A 16,342-nucleotide genomic window follows, 5' to 3' on the forward strand; every position below is an offset into this window, starting at 1 on the left:
GAAATGGAATAGAATAAGGAAATAGAATAGAATAAGAAAATGGAATGGAATGGAATAGAATAGAATAGAATAAGGAAATAGAATAGAATAGAATAGAATAGAATAGAATAGAATAGAATAGAATAGAATAGAATAACAAACTTGGAAGGGACCTTGGAGGTCATCTAGTCCAACCCCCTGTCCAGGCAGGAAACCCTACACCATTTCTGAGAAAATGGCTGTCTGAAGTGGTGTAGGGTTTCCTGCTTGAGCAGCGGGTTGGACTAGAGCAGTGGTCCCCAACCCCCGGTCCGTGGACCGGTGCCGGGCCGTGGAGTACCTGGCACCAGGCCGCGCAGCGGCCGGGGGGACATGAACGCTGCAGCGCAAAGGCTCCTGGGCCGTGCGCAAAAGCTCCTGGGCCGTGCGCAAAAGCTCCTGGGCCATGCGCAAAGGCTCCAGGGAAGAGAGCCCCGCGCAGGTACGCACGTGTGGCCCAAAGCCCCCACCCCTGCGCGCGCTCAGCGGGCCACAGTAAAATTATCAAAGGCTGATTGGTCCGCGGCGATAAAAAGGTTGGGGACCACTGGACTAGAGGACCTCCAAGGTCCCTTCCAAGTCTGTTATTAAATATACACGTTTATTTCCATTTCACGTTGTTTTCAGGCCAGCTCAGACACCCCTTTCCCTCCCCTCCCTCTACCCCTTCCCCCCCTCCCACTTTCCACAGAGGGACTACCACTAGCCCAGGGGTGGCCCACTGTAGCCCTTTTACAACCTGTGGACTTCAACTCCCAGAATTCCTGAGCCAGCTTGGCTGGCTCAGGAATTCTGGGAGTTGAAGTCCACAGGTCATAAACGGACCATATTTGCCCATCCCTGCACTAGCCCCCATCATCCTTCATCCACCCTCACGGGGGTTTGTAATCCGACGCTTGAAAGCAGCGGGTGGGAGGCGTGGCCTCCCTTCTTGGGGGGAGGAGATTGCGCTTGGCGGCCCCGCCCTTCAGCAGCGACGCCTGAGGCGGGGTGGGAGAGAAAAAAAAAAGGCGGGAAACGCGGCCGCCCTTTTGGCCGCCATGGAAACTGAGGCGCAGGTACCACTCTTTCCCCTCCCCCCCTCCCACGCCCGGAAACAGGGCGCCCCTGAGCATGTGCAGAGGGCGGGCACGGCTAAAATTCTGAATCCTCCGCCTGCGGCCTGTTTTCTCTTTCTTCTCCTTTATTGTTTAATGCGGCGGGCGGCCGTGAGGGTATTTGGCGGATCTGAGGTGGGTGGTGGTGGTGGTGGGGGAAATGAGCATCGCTGCGGCCGCCAACGTGCCTCTGAGCACGTGCAGAGCGCCGTTTCTTGGGCTGTTGGAAGTATTCCACGAGACCAGGGAGGAGGAGGAGGGGGGCGGGGGAAAGGAAGCATTGTTGTCGGTGGTGGTGGAAGGGTTCTCTGAGCATGTGCAGAGAGCATGTGTCTTTTGGGAGTTTCCTCAGGAAGAGGAGGAGGGAAGGTAATCCTGCTTGCTGGCAAACCTGGGTTATGTCCTCTGAGCATGGACAGAGTGCTGCTTTTGGGGACGGAATATCGGGAATGAGAGTGGTTGGAGTGACATTTTCCCCCCTTTCACTTTATACAGAAATATAAACATACACTTTATTGTATAAATACACACACACACACACACACACACACACACACAGTCAGCTTTGTTGGCCTGGCACCCTATATTATTATTTTTCATTCAGAGAAAATGCAGCTATACTTTTTTAAAGCATGTTTCAAAGGCCGGGCCTCAAAGGAGTAAAGAAAAATTTAAAAGAAAATGATAATAACTATCATAATAACAATAAATAAAATAAAATAAGAAAATAAAATAATTTAAAAAAATAAATAAATAGGGGGCGTGCATAAGCACCCCAGCGTGCCTACTGTTCCCATTTATTCGTAATCATTTAATATGTATGTACTTATACCTATTTATACTTATATGTTTATATGTTATGTTCATACTTATACTTGTTTTCCCATACATGCTTGACAAACTAAATATAATATAAAAAGCAGGTGTGACATCTATATAATATAGGTATATAAAAATGCGCGTATTCGAATGCAACATTGTGTCAAAATTTCAAAGCAATCGGTGAAGAACTTTTGGAGATTTAAGATTTTGAACAAATGAACATTTACATTTTAAGATAGATAGATAGATAGATAGATAGATAGATAGATAGATAGATATAAAATAAAATAAATTGCTGTTTTACTTGTAAACCAGAGGTAGTCAAGCGTCAGAGGCAGAATAGAAACAATATAAATATTGAATATTCAATGTCACTGATATATTAAATTGTCTGGAAGGCCTGACGTTTTATGGATATATAATACAAATATATATATATTTATATATATATAAAATATATATTTTATATAGGGATATATAAAAATACCCTCTGTGTGTGTGTGTGTGTGTATATGTATATACACACATGCCCTATATATACATATGTATATGAATTGTATATGCACATACACACGTAAACATACACAGGTGCCTACTGTTCCCATTTATTCATACTCATTTAATATGTATGTACTTATACCTGTTTATACTTATATGTTTATATGTTATGTTCATACTTATACTTGTTTTCTCATACATATTTGACAAATTAAATATAAATAAATTAAATAAATAAATAACTAAAAGTACTGTTTTACTTGTAAACTAGAGGCAGTCAAGCGTCAGAGGCAGAATAGAAATAATATAAATATTGAATATTCTATGTCACTGATATATTAAGTTGTCTGGAAGACCTGACTTTTTATGGATTTACCAAAAATACCCTCTGTGTGTGTCTATAAACACGTGCCCTATATATATACATATGTATATGAATTATATATGCACATACACATGTAAACATACACAGGTGGTTTTCAAATATTTTACACAAGGCCAGTTAAGAAACTTGTAAAAAATGCTGATTTTTCTGAAAAAAATGCGAATCCGGTTTAGATTTAGATATGGATGCCATTATAACATGTTGAAAGGGATATGAAATCCCAAGATTCCTGATCACTCTGGGTATCCCCAATTCTTAAATTTCTCAGAGTCCAAAAACCTCTGCTTTGATAATTGTACTTCATTTATTTCTTATGTATTGAGTTTATTTAGTTAGTTTGAAGACCTGGTATAATATCTGCACACACCAGTGCATAAAATAATTTTGTAACTTTTCCTCCTTAACTATGTTTTTCCTAGAGGTTGAAAGCGGCTTTTCATTACACTGTTGCCTGTCTGTGCCAGGAAGTTGCTGAAGATAAAAACATTCAGTTTAGCAGACAGACCATTGCAGCTATTTCCGAGATCACCTTTAGACAATGCGGTACTTTTCCTTATCTTTTCAATATTGTAGTATTTCTTTAAAAAACAAACTGGAAATAAACTTGGAGATAACTTTAGTAAAACTAGAGAAAATGCACAGATCCTTCAGCAAAATCAGTTAAAACCAGAGAGCAATTGTACTCTAGACTTCTTTACCAGTGCCAAAGAAGGGGCTTCCAATCCATACAGGACTACTGGTATCAGGGGTGAAATCCAGCAGGTTCTGACAGGTTCTGGAGAACTGGTAGCGGAAATTTTGAGCAGTTCGGAGAACCAGCAAATACCACCTCTGGCTGGCCCCAGAGTGGGGTGGGAATGGAGATTTTGCAATATCCTTCCCTCAGGAGTGGGAAGGGAATGGGGATTTTGCAGTATCCTTTCCCTGCCATGCCCACCAAGCCATTCCCACAGAACCGGTAGTAAGAAAATTTGGATTTCACCACTGACTGGTATGTATTTGTGTCCAGATGTCTGACACAAAGAGGCAAATCATGGCATTTGTGTGATGTCATCATGTACATTTGTGTGATGTCATCATGTACATTTTGTCACATACTCCTTCCAGATTGTGGATTTGATCTTAAAACATGCTTTGGAAAACATAGCAGTGCAAATGTACTAACATTTGCAATAGTGAAATCCAAAAGGGTGCAGCTGTTTTAAGGAGTTCTAGATTGGTGCTATGTTCCTCCTCCTCCTGTGCACTTTGAAGTATTTGTTTAATAAGATCCAGAATTTTAGCTCAGAATATTTATTCTTATGGGTATATTTTTTTTCCTTTCATTCATCCTGTTATCCTTGATACATTGCCTTTAATTTTTCTGGAATGTTTTATTAGATCTTTTCTTAGCTTACAAAACTGTTATTCTATAACCAATGTAGTTTTCATCCCCACCTAACTAACAAGCTGGGGCTGTTTACAAATAAATCTGTTTATGATAATATTGGAAGCTAGGTTACATTAAACAGTGATGATTTACCTATAACTTTTTGTGTTGAAATTGGCTCTGCTTTTCAAGTAAAAACATTTTAAGATACTTTTAATTTTCCCCTTTCAGAATTTTTTGCAAAGGACCTTGAAATGTTTGCCAAGTAAGTACTCTGGAAAGACGTAATACTTAACAATAATCAGCATGTATCTTTGTCTGATAAGACAACTAGAAAAATATTTTTCTTTTGTTTTCTGTTGAGTGTCATATCCACATACATTCTTAGCCTCTTGCTTTCAGCCAGCTGGCTTTTAGCAAGGATGGTCTAAAATTAATTCTGGGACTCTATTTCACTGCATTAATTCATATTTTATTTAATAACTATGTTAAATTACTTGTGTATCTGGCGCCAAGCTCTTGAAAAAAAGCGTGGACTAAGAAGGGTGCTAGTTAATGAACAGACAGAGAGTATGCTTTTGTATTATATTAGAAGTATACAGATTTTTGCAGTAAAATATTCCATAGGCTTAATGAAGTAACTGGATGGTGTTTGGATTGGGAGGTGTTGTAATCTAATCTTTTTGCCAGGTTGAGACTTGTCCGCCTCCTCTTGTATTTGCGTAGCTTTTTCTTTTGCTCTCCTATCTGCCACTGATAGAAAAAATGTACATCTGGGGTTTTTTTTTGTCTAAAAACATGAGACTGCCACAAGATCAGACCTCTCCTTGCAGTATCTGTTTTTAGCTAGTCATAATTTCATCTCTCCCCACCCCCTTATCTCATTCCACTTACATTTTGCTTTTGTGTCCATTTTTCTGGGTTAATGAAAGTCAATTTTCATTTCGCACATTACAATTCTAAATCAATGTCTTTATATAATGGGCAAGTGTGTTAATATATAAATCAAGCGGGACTTGAATGACGCACAAAGAATCTGGTTTTTAATATCCAGTGGTATCTTTGTCCAGCTTTGGGGATTTTTTCCCCCTAGAGTTTGCTGAGATAATTCTCTCCTTCTCTACCCCCTCACTTCCATTTATCATAATTTTATTTTAGAGTCTCAAGAACCATGGGAAGATCAGATGAAACATTGTACTAGTGCACAGGAAATATTTGAAGGCCTGCCCTTCCCTCGGTTCAAACAACGTTGCTTGCATACAGAATACAATTACAGAATTACAAAGTAACGCAGTCAAGTTTCCTATTATCAATGAAAATTGCTGTAGTACAGAATAGTAATTTGATAACTTTCTCCACAGTGTATCAGTTGCCAAGGGAACATTTCATTCTACGTAGATAAACATCAAAACAGAAGGAACAAAATGTCCCTGCTGTTTCTCATTCAAAGTCTGATGGATAAATTGTCAATTTAGTCTTGAAAAGAAGTCTAGGAGGGCTGGCTAAATCAGGGGTCTTTTAGCCAAATTAAAATCCCAGCAGCATTTCAAACATAATCTACTTGTCACTGTGTAAAAAAGCTCATTTTGTTTATGTACCTAGCAGTTGTAGAAAAAGTTTGAACGATTTACACTCAAGCAACTTTTTTGATAAAAGATTTTAAGATTAGACAATTTTCCTGCAACCTTCTTCTAACCTGATCACTTCCTCCTCCCCCTCATAGGCACGGAAAACGGAGTACAGTTAATGTCGAAGATGTGAAACTTTTGGCTCGAAGGAGCAACTCCTTGGTGAGATTGGGACCCTTCCCTTTTGGGTCTGGGGTTTCACTGGGAAAGCCTTGTTTACTGTTACGTTTCTTCTAAATGCTGCTTGAATGGTGATACGCTGGTTTACGGAGGCTGGCTGGCAGTATATTTGACAGAATACAGGTAGTCTTCGACTTACCACAACTGAGGCCAACATTTCTGTTGCTGAGTGAGACAGGTGTTAAGTGAGTTTAGTCCCATTTTACAACCTTCCTTGCCACAGTTGTTAAGTGAATCGCTGCAGTTGTTAAGCTAGTAACAGAGTTGTTAAATGAATCTGGCTTCTCCACTGACTTGGCTTGTCAGAAAGTCACAAAAGGTGATCACTTATCCCCGGTCACTGCAATCATCATAAATACGAGTCATTTGCCAAGCGTAGGGAATTTTGATCCTGAGGATGCTGCAACCGACAGTAGTGTAAAAATGATCATAAGTAACTTTTTTCAGTGCTGTGAATGGTCACTAAATGAACTGTTGTAAGTTGAGGACTATCTGTAGAGTAGAAGTACCTATAGGCCAATACAAGTGTCATAAAAACAGTTGTTCCCCAGCATCTTTAGACAGCGGCATCTCCACAGAAGGGAGAAAACAGGCAAGATGGTGGTTGCAGTATTGTAATTAAAGTTCTAGCTCTTTGTGATAATTGCAATGCTGCAGTTGTCATTTTGCCTGTCTCATACCCATCATACATGGATATACACCCCACAGAGGCCACCGTCCTAGGGGACATATCTATACAAGAACTTCTTGGCATCATGGATTTGATTGATCGAACTGCTACATTGCTTCTCAAATTCTGAAAGTTACTAGCATAGCTTTGGAGGACAAGAACAGCATTAATGAGTGTGATGGTCTCAAAATATTAGGGGCTGTTTTTTGATATCAGAACAGTTGGGAACCTGGCTGAAAGTCACCATATTGGAAAAGCCAGCAGCTTTACACATACAAGAACTTAAATTGCATTACTTTCTGACCTCCTGCTTTAAGATCAGATTACGATCCTGATCCTGTAATGTTAATTCTTACTGAAAAGCACAAGGTTCCCTCTTTTGCAATAGCAATTTATAAATGGAGAAGGCCTCCCAGTTGACTCATAAGCCAGGCAATTCAACTTCAGGGGTAAATTCTGCTTTCATCCTGGAATTTCCCTCCGACTTCACTTTATTTGAAGAACGGTGACTTTCGGGTCAGCCAGGTGGAAAAGTTAGCACTTCAGTACCTGCCAGAGATGGGTGCCTTGCTTCTCACTTTCCACCTGCTTAGTAATGCAAATGCAAAGTCAGTGATTTCTTGCATCCCAGTTTTTGTTTTCTAGTACACAGCCCTAATTTTCATAACACCCCCGCCCCAAAATAAAGGACTACAAATAGTCCTGCTTTGATGCCTTTGATAGTACCTGGTATGAGTGGCGTTTATGTTTGTGAATGAATGTGGGAGGCTGATACCTTTTGCTGCAGATTGTCGAGTTGGCTGATGAGCACAAAGGCCTCTCTCGCATTTCTCTGGCATGTTTATTATGCATTGTCTATAAGCTGCCCTATCAGCTACTGATACATGCAGTCTCTTTTATTTAAAGTAAATCTTCAGCTTCAAACAAACAGAGCCAGTGTTTCTGCTAATTTTAAATCCCAGCAGGGCACGCTTCTCCTCCTCCTCCTCCTCGCCATGCGATATTTAGCTATTTTCGAAAGGCAGGGTGGGTGGGGCTGAAGCGTTCAGCTGAGTTGTGCGTCCTTGAACCAACAGCTGCAGAGCAATTTAATTGAACATAGAACGGAAGAGCAAAATAGCTACTCCGATGCTCCAGGATTACAATTGTACCAAAGTCACTTGTTTATAGTTGGTGAATTTCCTTCTTACAAAGAATTTGGGCCAGTAGAATATCAAAGAAGAGAAATATTCAGGTGGTCCTTGACTTGCTTCCCCATCGACGTTGCTTGTCAGAAGGTCGTAAAAGGTGATCACATGACCCCAGGACACTGCAACTGTCAGAAATACATGCCAATTGCCAAGCATCCAAATTTTGATCACGTGACCTTGGGGATGCTGCACATTTCACACAAATGTGAAAAAATGGTGATAAGTCCATTTTCAGTGCCGTTGTAACTTGTTCATTGTCACTAAATGAATGGTTGTAAGTCGAGGACTACCTGTACTGGAATCTGTGAAGGATCAAGTAACATTTGAGCCTTCCTCCTCCTCATCGTCCTCTCCTTACCTCTTCCATAAGACAGCAATCTATCTGCAAATTAATTTGAAAAGTAATTCTTAGTATAAAAGTTAGAGGAATTTGCTTATGGAGAGCAAATTAGGATGCCATTCTTTATATAGACTTGCTATTTCAGCCACCACCCTTTGATTGGACTATTGTATTTAAAGCTAAATTTTGTTGAGAATATAGTGCCACATTATATCCTGATAGAACTCATTTGCACTTACCCCATCATTCATTTGTACAGCAAATAAATTGAAAATGGGAGAGAAGCTATAGATGCTATAAAACAGGAGTAATGTAAAAGGAGAAAAAGAATGTATGAGTTGTCACGGGCCAAATGGCTCCAATAAGCTGTTTTTTATACAGAAGAAAATTGAAACAAGATGCAGTCATCCTAACAACAGATTTATCAGTAAAACTGGCAAAAACAAATGAGATTTATTTTGCTTTGAAGTGTATGGATCGGGCTATACACGGGAGTCATAAATTGAACCAAATTCCTATAAACACTCCTGGCTCACACTTAGTACATATGTAATTTGCTAATCTTGGTAGGTCTGTTTTTCTCTTGTCAAAAATGAATTGAGCAATCTTGTTTGGAGAGGATATAAGCATATTTACAATTAGGAAAATGCCTTAAACCAACTCAGGCCAGAAGTTCAAGCATTGTTGAAATCTCATCTTTTTTCTTAGCTAGCATGGTTGATGATGGAGAACGTTCAGAGTTGTAGTTTCATTATGTTACACCTTGCCCGACATGTCATCTGCTAGTTAGCCCTTTTTAATTGCTGGGGATCAAATTGGGGTCTTCGTATTATGAACAGGTCTCCTACCATTATATAATAACCATTACAATCATCCTGCAACAAATTAAAACAATTAAAGGTGGGAAAAGAGTTATACAGTAAATTTGTGTGCAGACTGATCTACCGTCCTTCCTACTATAAAACAAATGAAAAATCTGACTAAAATCAACTAGTAGATGCATTGGTAGATAAAAATGAATGGAGGAAATGAATGAATACATTCCTTTTTCTCTTGAATTTGATAAGTGTTAACTGTTATAACTCTGCTTAGATTGGATGGGAGAAACGATTAAACAGCATTGACTTTTCGGGGGCACGCATTTGTAGCCAGAGATTTAATAATTGACATATCCAATAGATTTTTATCTTGAATCACAGCTTGCTATCTATTTACCACGAGCAGTTAGATTGCTAGATAGATGCTGTTTTATTAGATTTTGTATTGGTCCAGACTGAGAAACCTGGATGTCAACCTGCCTACAGATCTTCATGTTTATCTGTACATTTGTGCATTGCTATGTGTTTCACTGGCTGCCTGGTAAACCTAGGCCACTATAGGTGATTGATGACATTCTCTATATTTCTAGTTGAAGTATATTACTCAGAAAAGTGATGAGCTTTCTTTGAATAACCTGGAACAAAAAGAGAGAAAAAAAAAGAAATTGGCTGCTAAGAAAGGAGGAAGAAATTCGAATGAGCTTGAAGAACCTGTGGCAATCGAGAATGAAGATTCCAACATGGCGTAAAACTCACTTATGCTGATGTCAAGATGGGGATTTCTCATGTTCATTATGGACCCAGATCTTCAGTGTCATCTTGCCTAGATTACAATTCTACTTTTTAAAAAATTTAAATAAGCACAGTGTATTTGGAAAATAAAAGCAATAAACATTGGGAAAAGAAAAATATACCTGAATGGGGAACTTGGATGATTGCCGGGAGTGAGTTATTTAAGATGAGAAAGGTCCACCTGAAGAATGATGATTGTATACCTTATAAAGAGCAAAAGGCGCATTTAGTTCTTACTGGACAAAATGTTTGGAAATCTTAAGAGCAAATCTTCAGAGCTTTACACTGTACTAATTTTCCTAGGAAGAAAAGTTGGCGGCTAGAAATTGGACACGTAATATCATCTATAAGCAGTAAAGCTACAGGCACTGGAGAAAAATAAGGAAAAAATACGTATCTTGTGATCTTTCCTGCGTTCGCACAGGAATAGTTCCTGTCCCTTCTTGAAAATACTTTAGACATATTTTTACATTCGAATTGTCCTGGATCATCCTAAATATTTAGTTCAGCGTTGAAAAGCTCAGTTATTTTGTTCCTCAGCAGTAATACTTGATTTTTCATACCATACTAAGGCACAGTTCTTAAACTGGATTCTATTCTATGACTATCATTAAGTGTTGTACCTTATGATTCTTGATGAACGTATCTTGTCTTTTTATGTAAACTGAGAGCATACGCACCAAACACAAATTCCTTTTGTGTCCAATCATACTTGGCCAATAAAGAATTCTAATTCTTATTCTTATTCTTATTCTTATTCTTATTCTTTATTCTCTATTCTATTCTATTCTATTCTATTCTATTCTATTCTATTGAATAAGACAATTGGCTTTCTTCGTAAGAAGATCAGGGTTTCACAAAATTGGTCAAACCACGTTATACATTTAAAATGATATATGTGACCCCTGCCCATCACTGAATGGCATTTTCCCTTTGAACTGAACAGTTCTATATTGCAGTTAATAAAACATTTTATTAATAATAACAGAACAAAGTTAATAAACATTTCCATCCTGAATGAATTTGTTTTGTCCTCTCATAACTAGGCATCTAAGTAACCTCTGCATCTTATGACAGTGAATGTCATCAATCAATTCTACATTGTATATGGGATAACGCGAGTTTGTTGTTTACAAAATCTCCTGACAACCAATTTTATTGGGTGATACAGCAATCCAGTATTATGAGAAACACAGTCTATTGATTTTTCTCTGTGCCTTCTAATATTATAGCAACCTGTAACATACCTTCCCCACTATAGACTGTCTCATTTGCTTCTACCTAATAACTTTGTTATTCCCACTCTATTGCAAGGAACTAGTAGTCAAATTTTGCCTTTATTCTGAATCTTTTCCCCGGGTTTATTCTAATTTTGAATATGTTTCATCTGTACTATATACCTTGCCTGATTTTGGCCAACATTTTGCCCTTTGGGATTTTTATTTTTATTTTTGCTTGGAAAAATTTTCATTATAAATAGTAAACTTGGTTTTGCTTCTCATTAAAAAACCATCTCAAGACTTGTGGTTCTCTTGAGTTGGCTTTCTTTGCTCCCCTCTGCTTAGTTTGCCGCAGTGAATCATTACTTTGCTAAAATCACACTATTTTGTACCCAAAGCGTCCTAATCATTGTGGGAATAATGGTGAGGAAATGAGGTTTAGTCGGATGGAGAGAGGGGTTTTTTTTAGCAAATAAAAATGCACATACAGCTTAAATTGATGGCAAATGTGCTTTAAAGGGATTGACACCCAGAGACACTAATTAAGGGTTAAAGCGTACAAAATGCACAATTTGGAGACTTAATTGCGCCCCGGCTTATGCGTCATTGCTCGAGTTTGGAAAGAAAGGAATGGTTGGGTGAGGTGGGGGTGGCAAATGGCTCCTCTAATAAAAACCTAGCAGATTGGAAAACAGAAAACCTCCCTCCCCACGTCTAAAAAGCACAACATATAACTTGCAAGCAGGTGAAGTTCAGGCTCCATCTGAGCTAGATGGCGTTGCAAGCGTTCTCCCCACTTCTCTGGCTGTTCCTTCTGGGGCTGGTCCTGTTTCCCAGGCCCATGGGGGGTGACAGAACGGTTGCACTTCCTGTTCCAGAAGGGCTGTTGAGGCAAGAGAACAAGGTAAGCCGAGGGCAGAAGAAATCCTGTTCTTTTGCTGATAAAATATAGCCAGAATATTCATCAGTTATAGGGTTAGCATGGAGGTTTCATTCCGGAGTATTTTAAAATAAGCTTGAATTTAAATCCACTGGGTTAGCTTGGGGGATACTTCATTGGCTAAATGATTTGCTTTTTCTTGTACCCTGAATGTGACTAAAATGTGTTTACACTTTGATAGGGATCCTGCTTTGGAAACATTTTAATGAAAACAACCCTCATTTTGGGGGAGGGGGAAATAAGATAACTAATGCTAAGGTGATCCTGTTTCAAAGCAAAAATTGGGAGAAAATAGTACAAAGAATCGGGAAACAGCCTGTCACAAACAAAAGCTGAATAGCAGCTCTGAGGCATTGATAAGCTTTCCCTTAAATTTCCATTATATACGTGTAATTAAAAAGATCCCACGACATCTTCACCTTCATCAAAATAATTGCTGTCTGAAAGATACATTTAAAAAGCTGTTTTAAAAAGTTTTCAGCTCGGGATGTTTGAATTATGCTCCTCCCGAAACAGATTCAAAGATCGCTCCATAAAAATCTACCATTAAAAAAATGGTTATTTTTCTTCCCAAATTCTTGTATGAGCTGCAGCATGGCAGCCTGATAGATTTAACGGCTGATAGCTGTTGCTTTAACAAGAGAGCTTTTAAATGAAACTGGACTAGAGTGAAATTGTGTTCGAAGGAAAGAGCAAAAAGGAATTCTGCTTGCTTAATTTCTGCTTCAAAATACAAGACCAACCATCAAACCTCAAAAAATAAATTTAGAGTTGGTAGAAGCTTTTTCCTTGGCATGCTACTTTCTTTCTATGTGTGGTGGTTCTTTTGGATCAAGGCATAGTCATTCAGTGACAGGAGCATCCTTTGAAACCACAGAGACAGGACAGAACGTGAGAAGAATAAGCTTCAAAATCTCATGGTTTACATTTCGCCACGTTTTTAATAGCAATTTGCTAGGATGAATTATAAGGAGAGCAAGTCCTTTGCTTGCAGGTTCAGACATTACATCCAGGGCAGTTTGAAACGTCCTTACCTCCTATAGGTCATATTTGAGCCTTTCCATGTCCGGTTGAAAGGATCTTCAGGAATAAGGGAAGGATCTGTGCATGAAACTGAACAGGATCTCCTTGCCAAGGCAAGGCAGCTTAAATCTCCCAGCCTTTAAATGTTAAAGCCTCGCTTTCCCTCACTTCTTTCCACCACCATGTTTTTAATTGGCTTTTGCTTCGTTTGCAAGTATTTCCAGGCACCAGCAGACCTAGAAAAGAAGGAGTTGCTGGTTCTCCTCTCGGGGTTGACCGAACGGGCATCTCACATGAATACGTCTCATCTGTCAAGGCAGGGGAAGATTGGAGCCAGACCGCGGGAACAGAGACCCCCTGCTCCTCAGCCTCCAATTCGGGAAAAGGCATCCTGTAAAAATTTCTTCTGGAAAACCTTCTCCTCGTGCTAACCAATTGTTCCCTGCCCGGATGGACTCGAGTGGATCCAATTGGTGACTTTTGGGAGTAAAACCCTCTTCTCTAATTCAATTTCACTTTCCTTTCTACTGGTATTAGAAGTGCGCCTACCGAAGGTTTTGTTTATATTGTTTGTTTATATATTTATATTTGTTTATATTGCTGTTGGATCGCAACTGGCTGACAAACCGTACTCAACGAGTAGTCCTTAATGGGTCTAAGTCAGGGGTCAGCAACCTGCGGCTCTGGAGCCGCATGTGGCTCTTTCACCCCTCTGCTGCGGCTCCCTTCACTCAAAATATGCGTCACAACCGCCAATGTGTGACACCTGCCACCACACGATTTATTGAGCTTTTCAATCCCCGGTAGGCCAACTGTGAATAAATCCAAGAAAAGAAAAGTTTCAGAAGAAAAGAGAACGTTTAATTCAACTACATATGCCAGTTTTGTGGCCGCTTGAGAAATAGTCAGGCACAGGAAGGGTTTTGTGGCTCCCGGTGTTTTCTTTTCTGTGGGAAACGGGTCCAAATGGCTCTTTTGAGTGTTTAAGGTTGCAGACCCCCTGGTCTAAGTCTACATGGAGAGAAGTCAGCAGTGGGGCACCATGAGGTTCTGTCTTAGGCCCAGTACTCTTCAATATCTTCATATACGACTTAGATGAGGGAATAGAAGGGGAACTCACCAAATTTGCAGATGATACTAAGCTGGCAGGAATAGCTAACACCCTAGAAGATAGGCTCAAGATCCAGATGGATCTTGACAGACTTGAACGCTGGGCCCTATCTAACAAAATGAAATGCATTGTAGAGAAAAGTAAAGTCTTACACTTAGGTAAGAAAAACCAAAAGCAGACATATAAACTGGGGGAAACCAGGCGTAGTAGCAGTGACTTTGAGAGAGATCTTGGAGTCTTAGTGGACAATCAGCTAAATATGAGTCAAGAGTGTGCAGCGGCAGCTAAAAAGCCAATGCAATCCTAAATTGCATTAGCAGAGGGATACAATCAAGATCAAGGGAGGTACTAATATCATTCTATAAAACCCTAGTAAGACCACACCTAGAGTATTGCATCCAGTTTTGGTCACCACACTACAAAAAAGATTGAGAGTCTAGAAAAAGTGCAGAGAATTGCAACCAGGATGATTAGGGGACTAGAGGCTGAAACATACAAAGAACAGTTGCAGGAACTGGGCCTGGCTAGTCTAGTGAAGAGAAGGACCAGGGGAGACATGATAGCAGTCTTCCAATATTTGAGGGACTGCCACAGAGAGGAGGAAGGGAGTTCAAGCTGTTCTCCAAGGCCAGACAAGGAATAATGGATGGAAACTGACCAAGGAGAGATTCAACCTAGAAATAAGGAGGAATTTTCTAACAATGAGACCAATCAATCCATGGAACAGAAGTTGCCTCCGGAAGTTGTGGGAGCTTCATCACTGGAGGCTTTCAAGAAAAGATTGGACTGCCATTTGTCAGAAATGGTGTAGGGTCTCCTGCTTGAGCGGGGGGTTGGACTAGATGACCTATAAGGTCCCTTCCAACTGTTAATCTGACCCCCCACGCAGGTGCCCTCTCCCCACCCCCATCTCTTGTGTGGCAAAACACAACTTTGCTCGTGTTTTAAATGTACTTTGAACATTTAAATGAACAGCTGCTGTGGCCTAGAGGTGGAGCTCTTGCCTCAGAATCAGGAGGTGGTGAGTTCAATCCTAGGTAGAAGCAGATGTAGGGTCTCCTGCTTGGGCAGGGGGCTGGACTAGATGACCTGCAAGGTCCCTTCCAACTCTCTGTTAATCTTTGGTTGTACATAGAATATACGAAGAGAACCGTTTCCCACTTGCTCTTCTGTTTGACGATATCCATCAGCAAAACATACTTGTAAACTTCCTCTCAGGCTTCTGTTTAATTTAACAAGAAAAAAAAAATGTATGAATCCCATGCCTGTAAAATTCCTCTCGAAGCCGTTTCCCAAAGGGGGGAAAAAATCGAAATCATTTCCTTCTTCTAAGGACTTCTGTGAAAGACATAATTTTACTTTTAAGTGGTACTAGCAGCCCAAATAGACAGTATAGACAGAAATAACCAAATACTGTAAGATTGAGGAAGGATGTATACAAAAAGAATTCAGAACTCTTGTCAGTAAGCTGGCACTCCTTTTTTCCTTCTGCTTCAGTGGCTCAAAGATAATTTTATTCTGGTCATCTCGGGCTCCTGGTTTTCTATGCAGGCTTAGACAATCACATTTCAGGCACATTCTTATCCCAAAAGTTGAGAAAGTGATTTCTTTAAAAAAAAAAAAAATACAGAAAAGAGAAGAAAGCTAATATTTTATGCTTAAGGCTCTTTTTGTGCAAAGCTAAACTGCAAAGCTACACTGTATTCACAATTTTGACTATATTTTTTTTAGCAAACGTATTGAAAACGCCAGGAGCCGAGCTCTAAACTTAAAACGTACGAAGCCTCCAAAAAGCTTTCAAACCCTTCTTGACTGCATTTTTTTTTTTTTTTGGTAAGTGTCACTAAAAGCAGAGTTCCCATGTTTGTATTGACAAAATCATTGCGTGCCACTTAAGAGGGGTTGGCAAGGGAACAAAAACAGAAGCCTCAGTTGGACATTTATGCCAATTCAACATTAGAGCATCTGAAATGCTCTTGCGAGAAAACTGTCAAGGGGGGGGGACCCAGTATGTCCATTGTCATGATGGAGGGTTTGCTGTGCCCTCGATATGTACAGCATGGCCATCCTCTGAAACAAAACACAAACTCAAAAAAGATTGTAAGACACCTTTTAAGAGTTCCACAAAGAGGCTTACGGGCAAGCTAAGAATGGTGTGTGCCAGCTCGTCTTTCCTGTTTTTTATGTTTGCCAGTGCCAAGTTGTTTCCCCATACAACTGTTCCATGCTGAAATAAAATAT

General features: G+C 39.8%; 1 protein-coding gene across 2 annotated transcripts; it reads left to right on the forward strand.

Annotated features, from left to right (window-relative positions):
- Positions 1-989: 989 nt before the first annotated feature.
- On the forward strand, positions 990-13,282 carry CENPS (centromere protein S). Of its 2 annotated transcripts, XM_070956077.1 has the most exons (6): positions 990-1,076; positions 3,240-3,363; positions 4,421-4,454; positions 5,913-5,979; positions 9,606-9,760; positions 13,206-13,282. In XM_070956077.1, the coding sequence occupies exons 1-6, from the start codon at positions 1,059-1,061 to the stop codon at positions 13,228-13,230; spliced, it is 423 nt and encodes a 140-aa protein (XP_070812178.1). In that variant the 5' UTR covers positions 990-1,058; the 3' UTR covers positions 13,231-13,282. The 2 variants fall into 2 exon arrangements, with proteins under 2 accessions (XP_070812178.1, XP_070812179.1); XM_070956078.1 differs by lacking the exon at positions 13,206-13,282 and having other exon boundaries at positions 9,606-10,519.
- Positions 13,283-16,342: the final 3,060 nt, after the last annotated feature.

Source organism: Pituophis catenifer, unplaced genomic scaffold, assembly GCF_029215685.1.
Source record: "Pituophis catenifer annectens isolate HBS135680 unplaced genomic scaffold, rPitCat1.0.hap2 SCAF_18, whole genome shotgun sequence".
Classification (NCBI taxonomy): domain Eukaryota; kingdom Metazoa; phylum Chordata; class Lepidosauria; order Squamata; family Colubridae; genus Pituophis; species Pituophis catenifer.

Bases quoted from the DNA above. Each gene is read 5' to 3' on its own strand.
- CENPS (XM_070956077.1), top strand. The intron at 4,455-5,912 runs GTAAGTACTCTG...TCCCCCTCATAG, and splicing joins GACCTTGAAATGTTTGCCAA to GCACGGAAAACGGAGTACAG. The intron at 5,980-9,605 runs GTGAGATTGGGA...CTATATTTCTAG, and splicing joins CTCGAAGGAGCAACTCCTTG to TTGAAGTATATTACTCAGAA.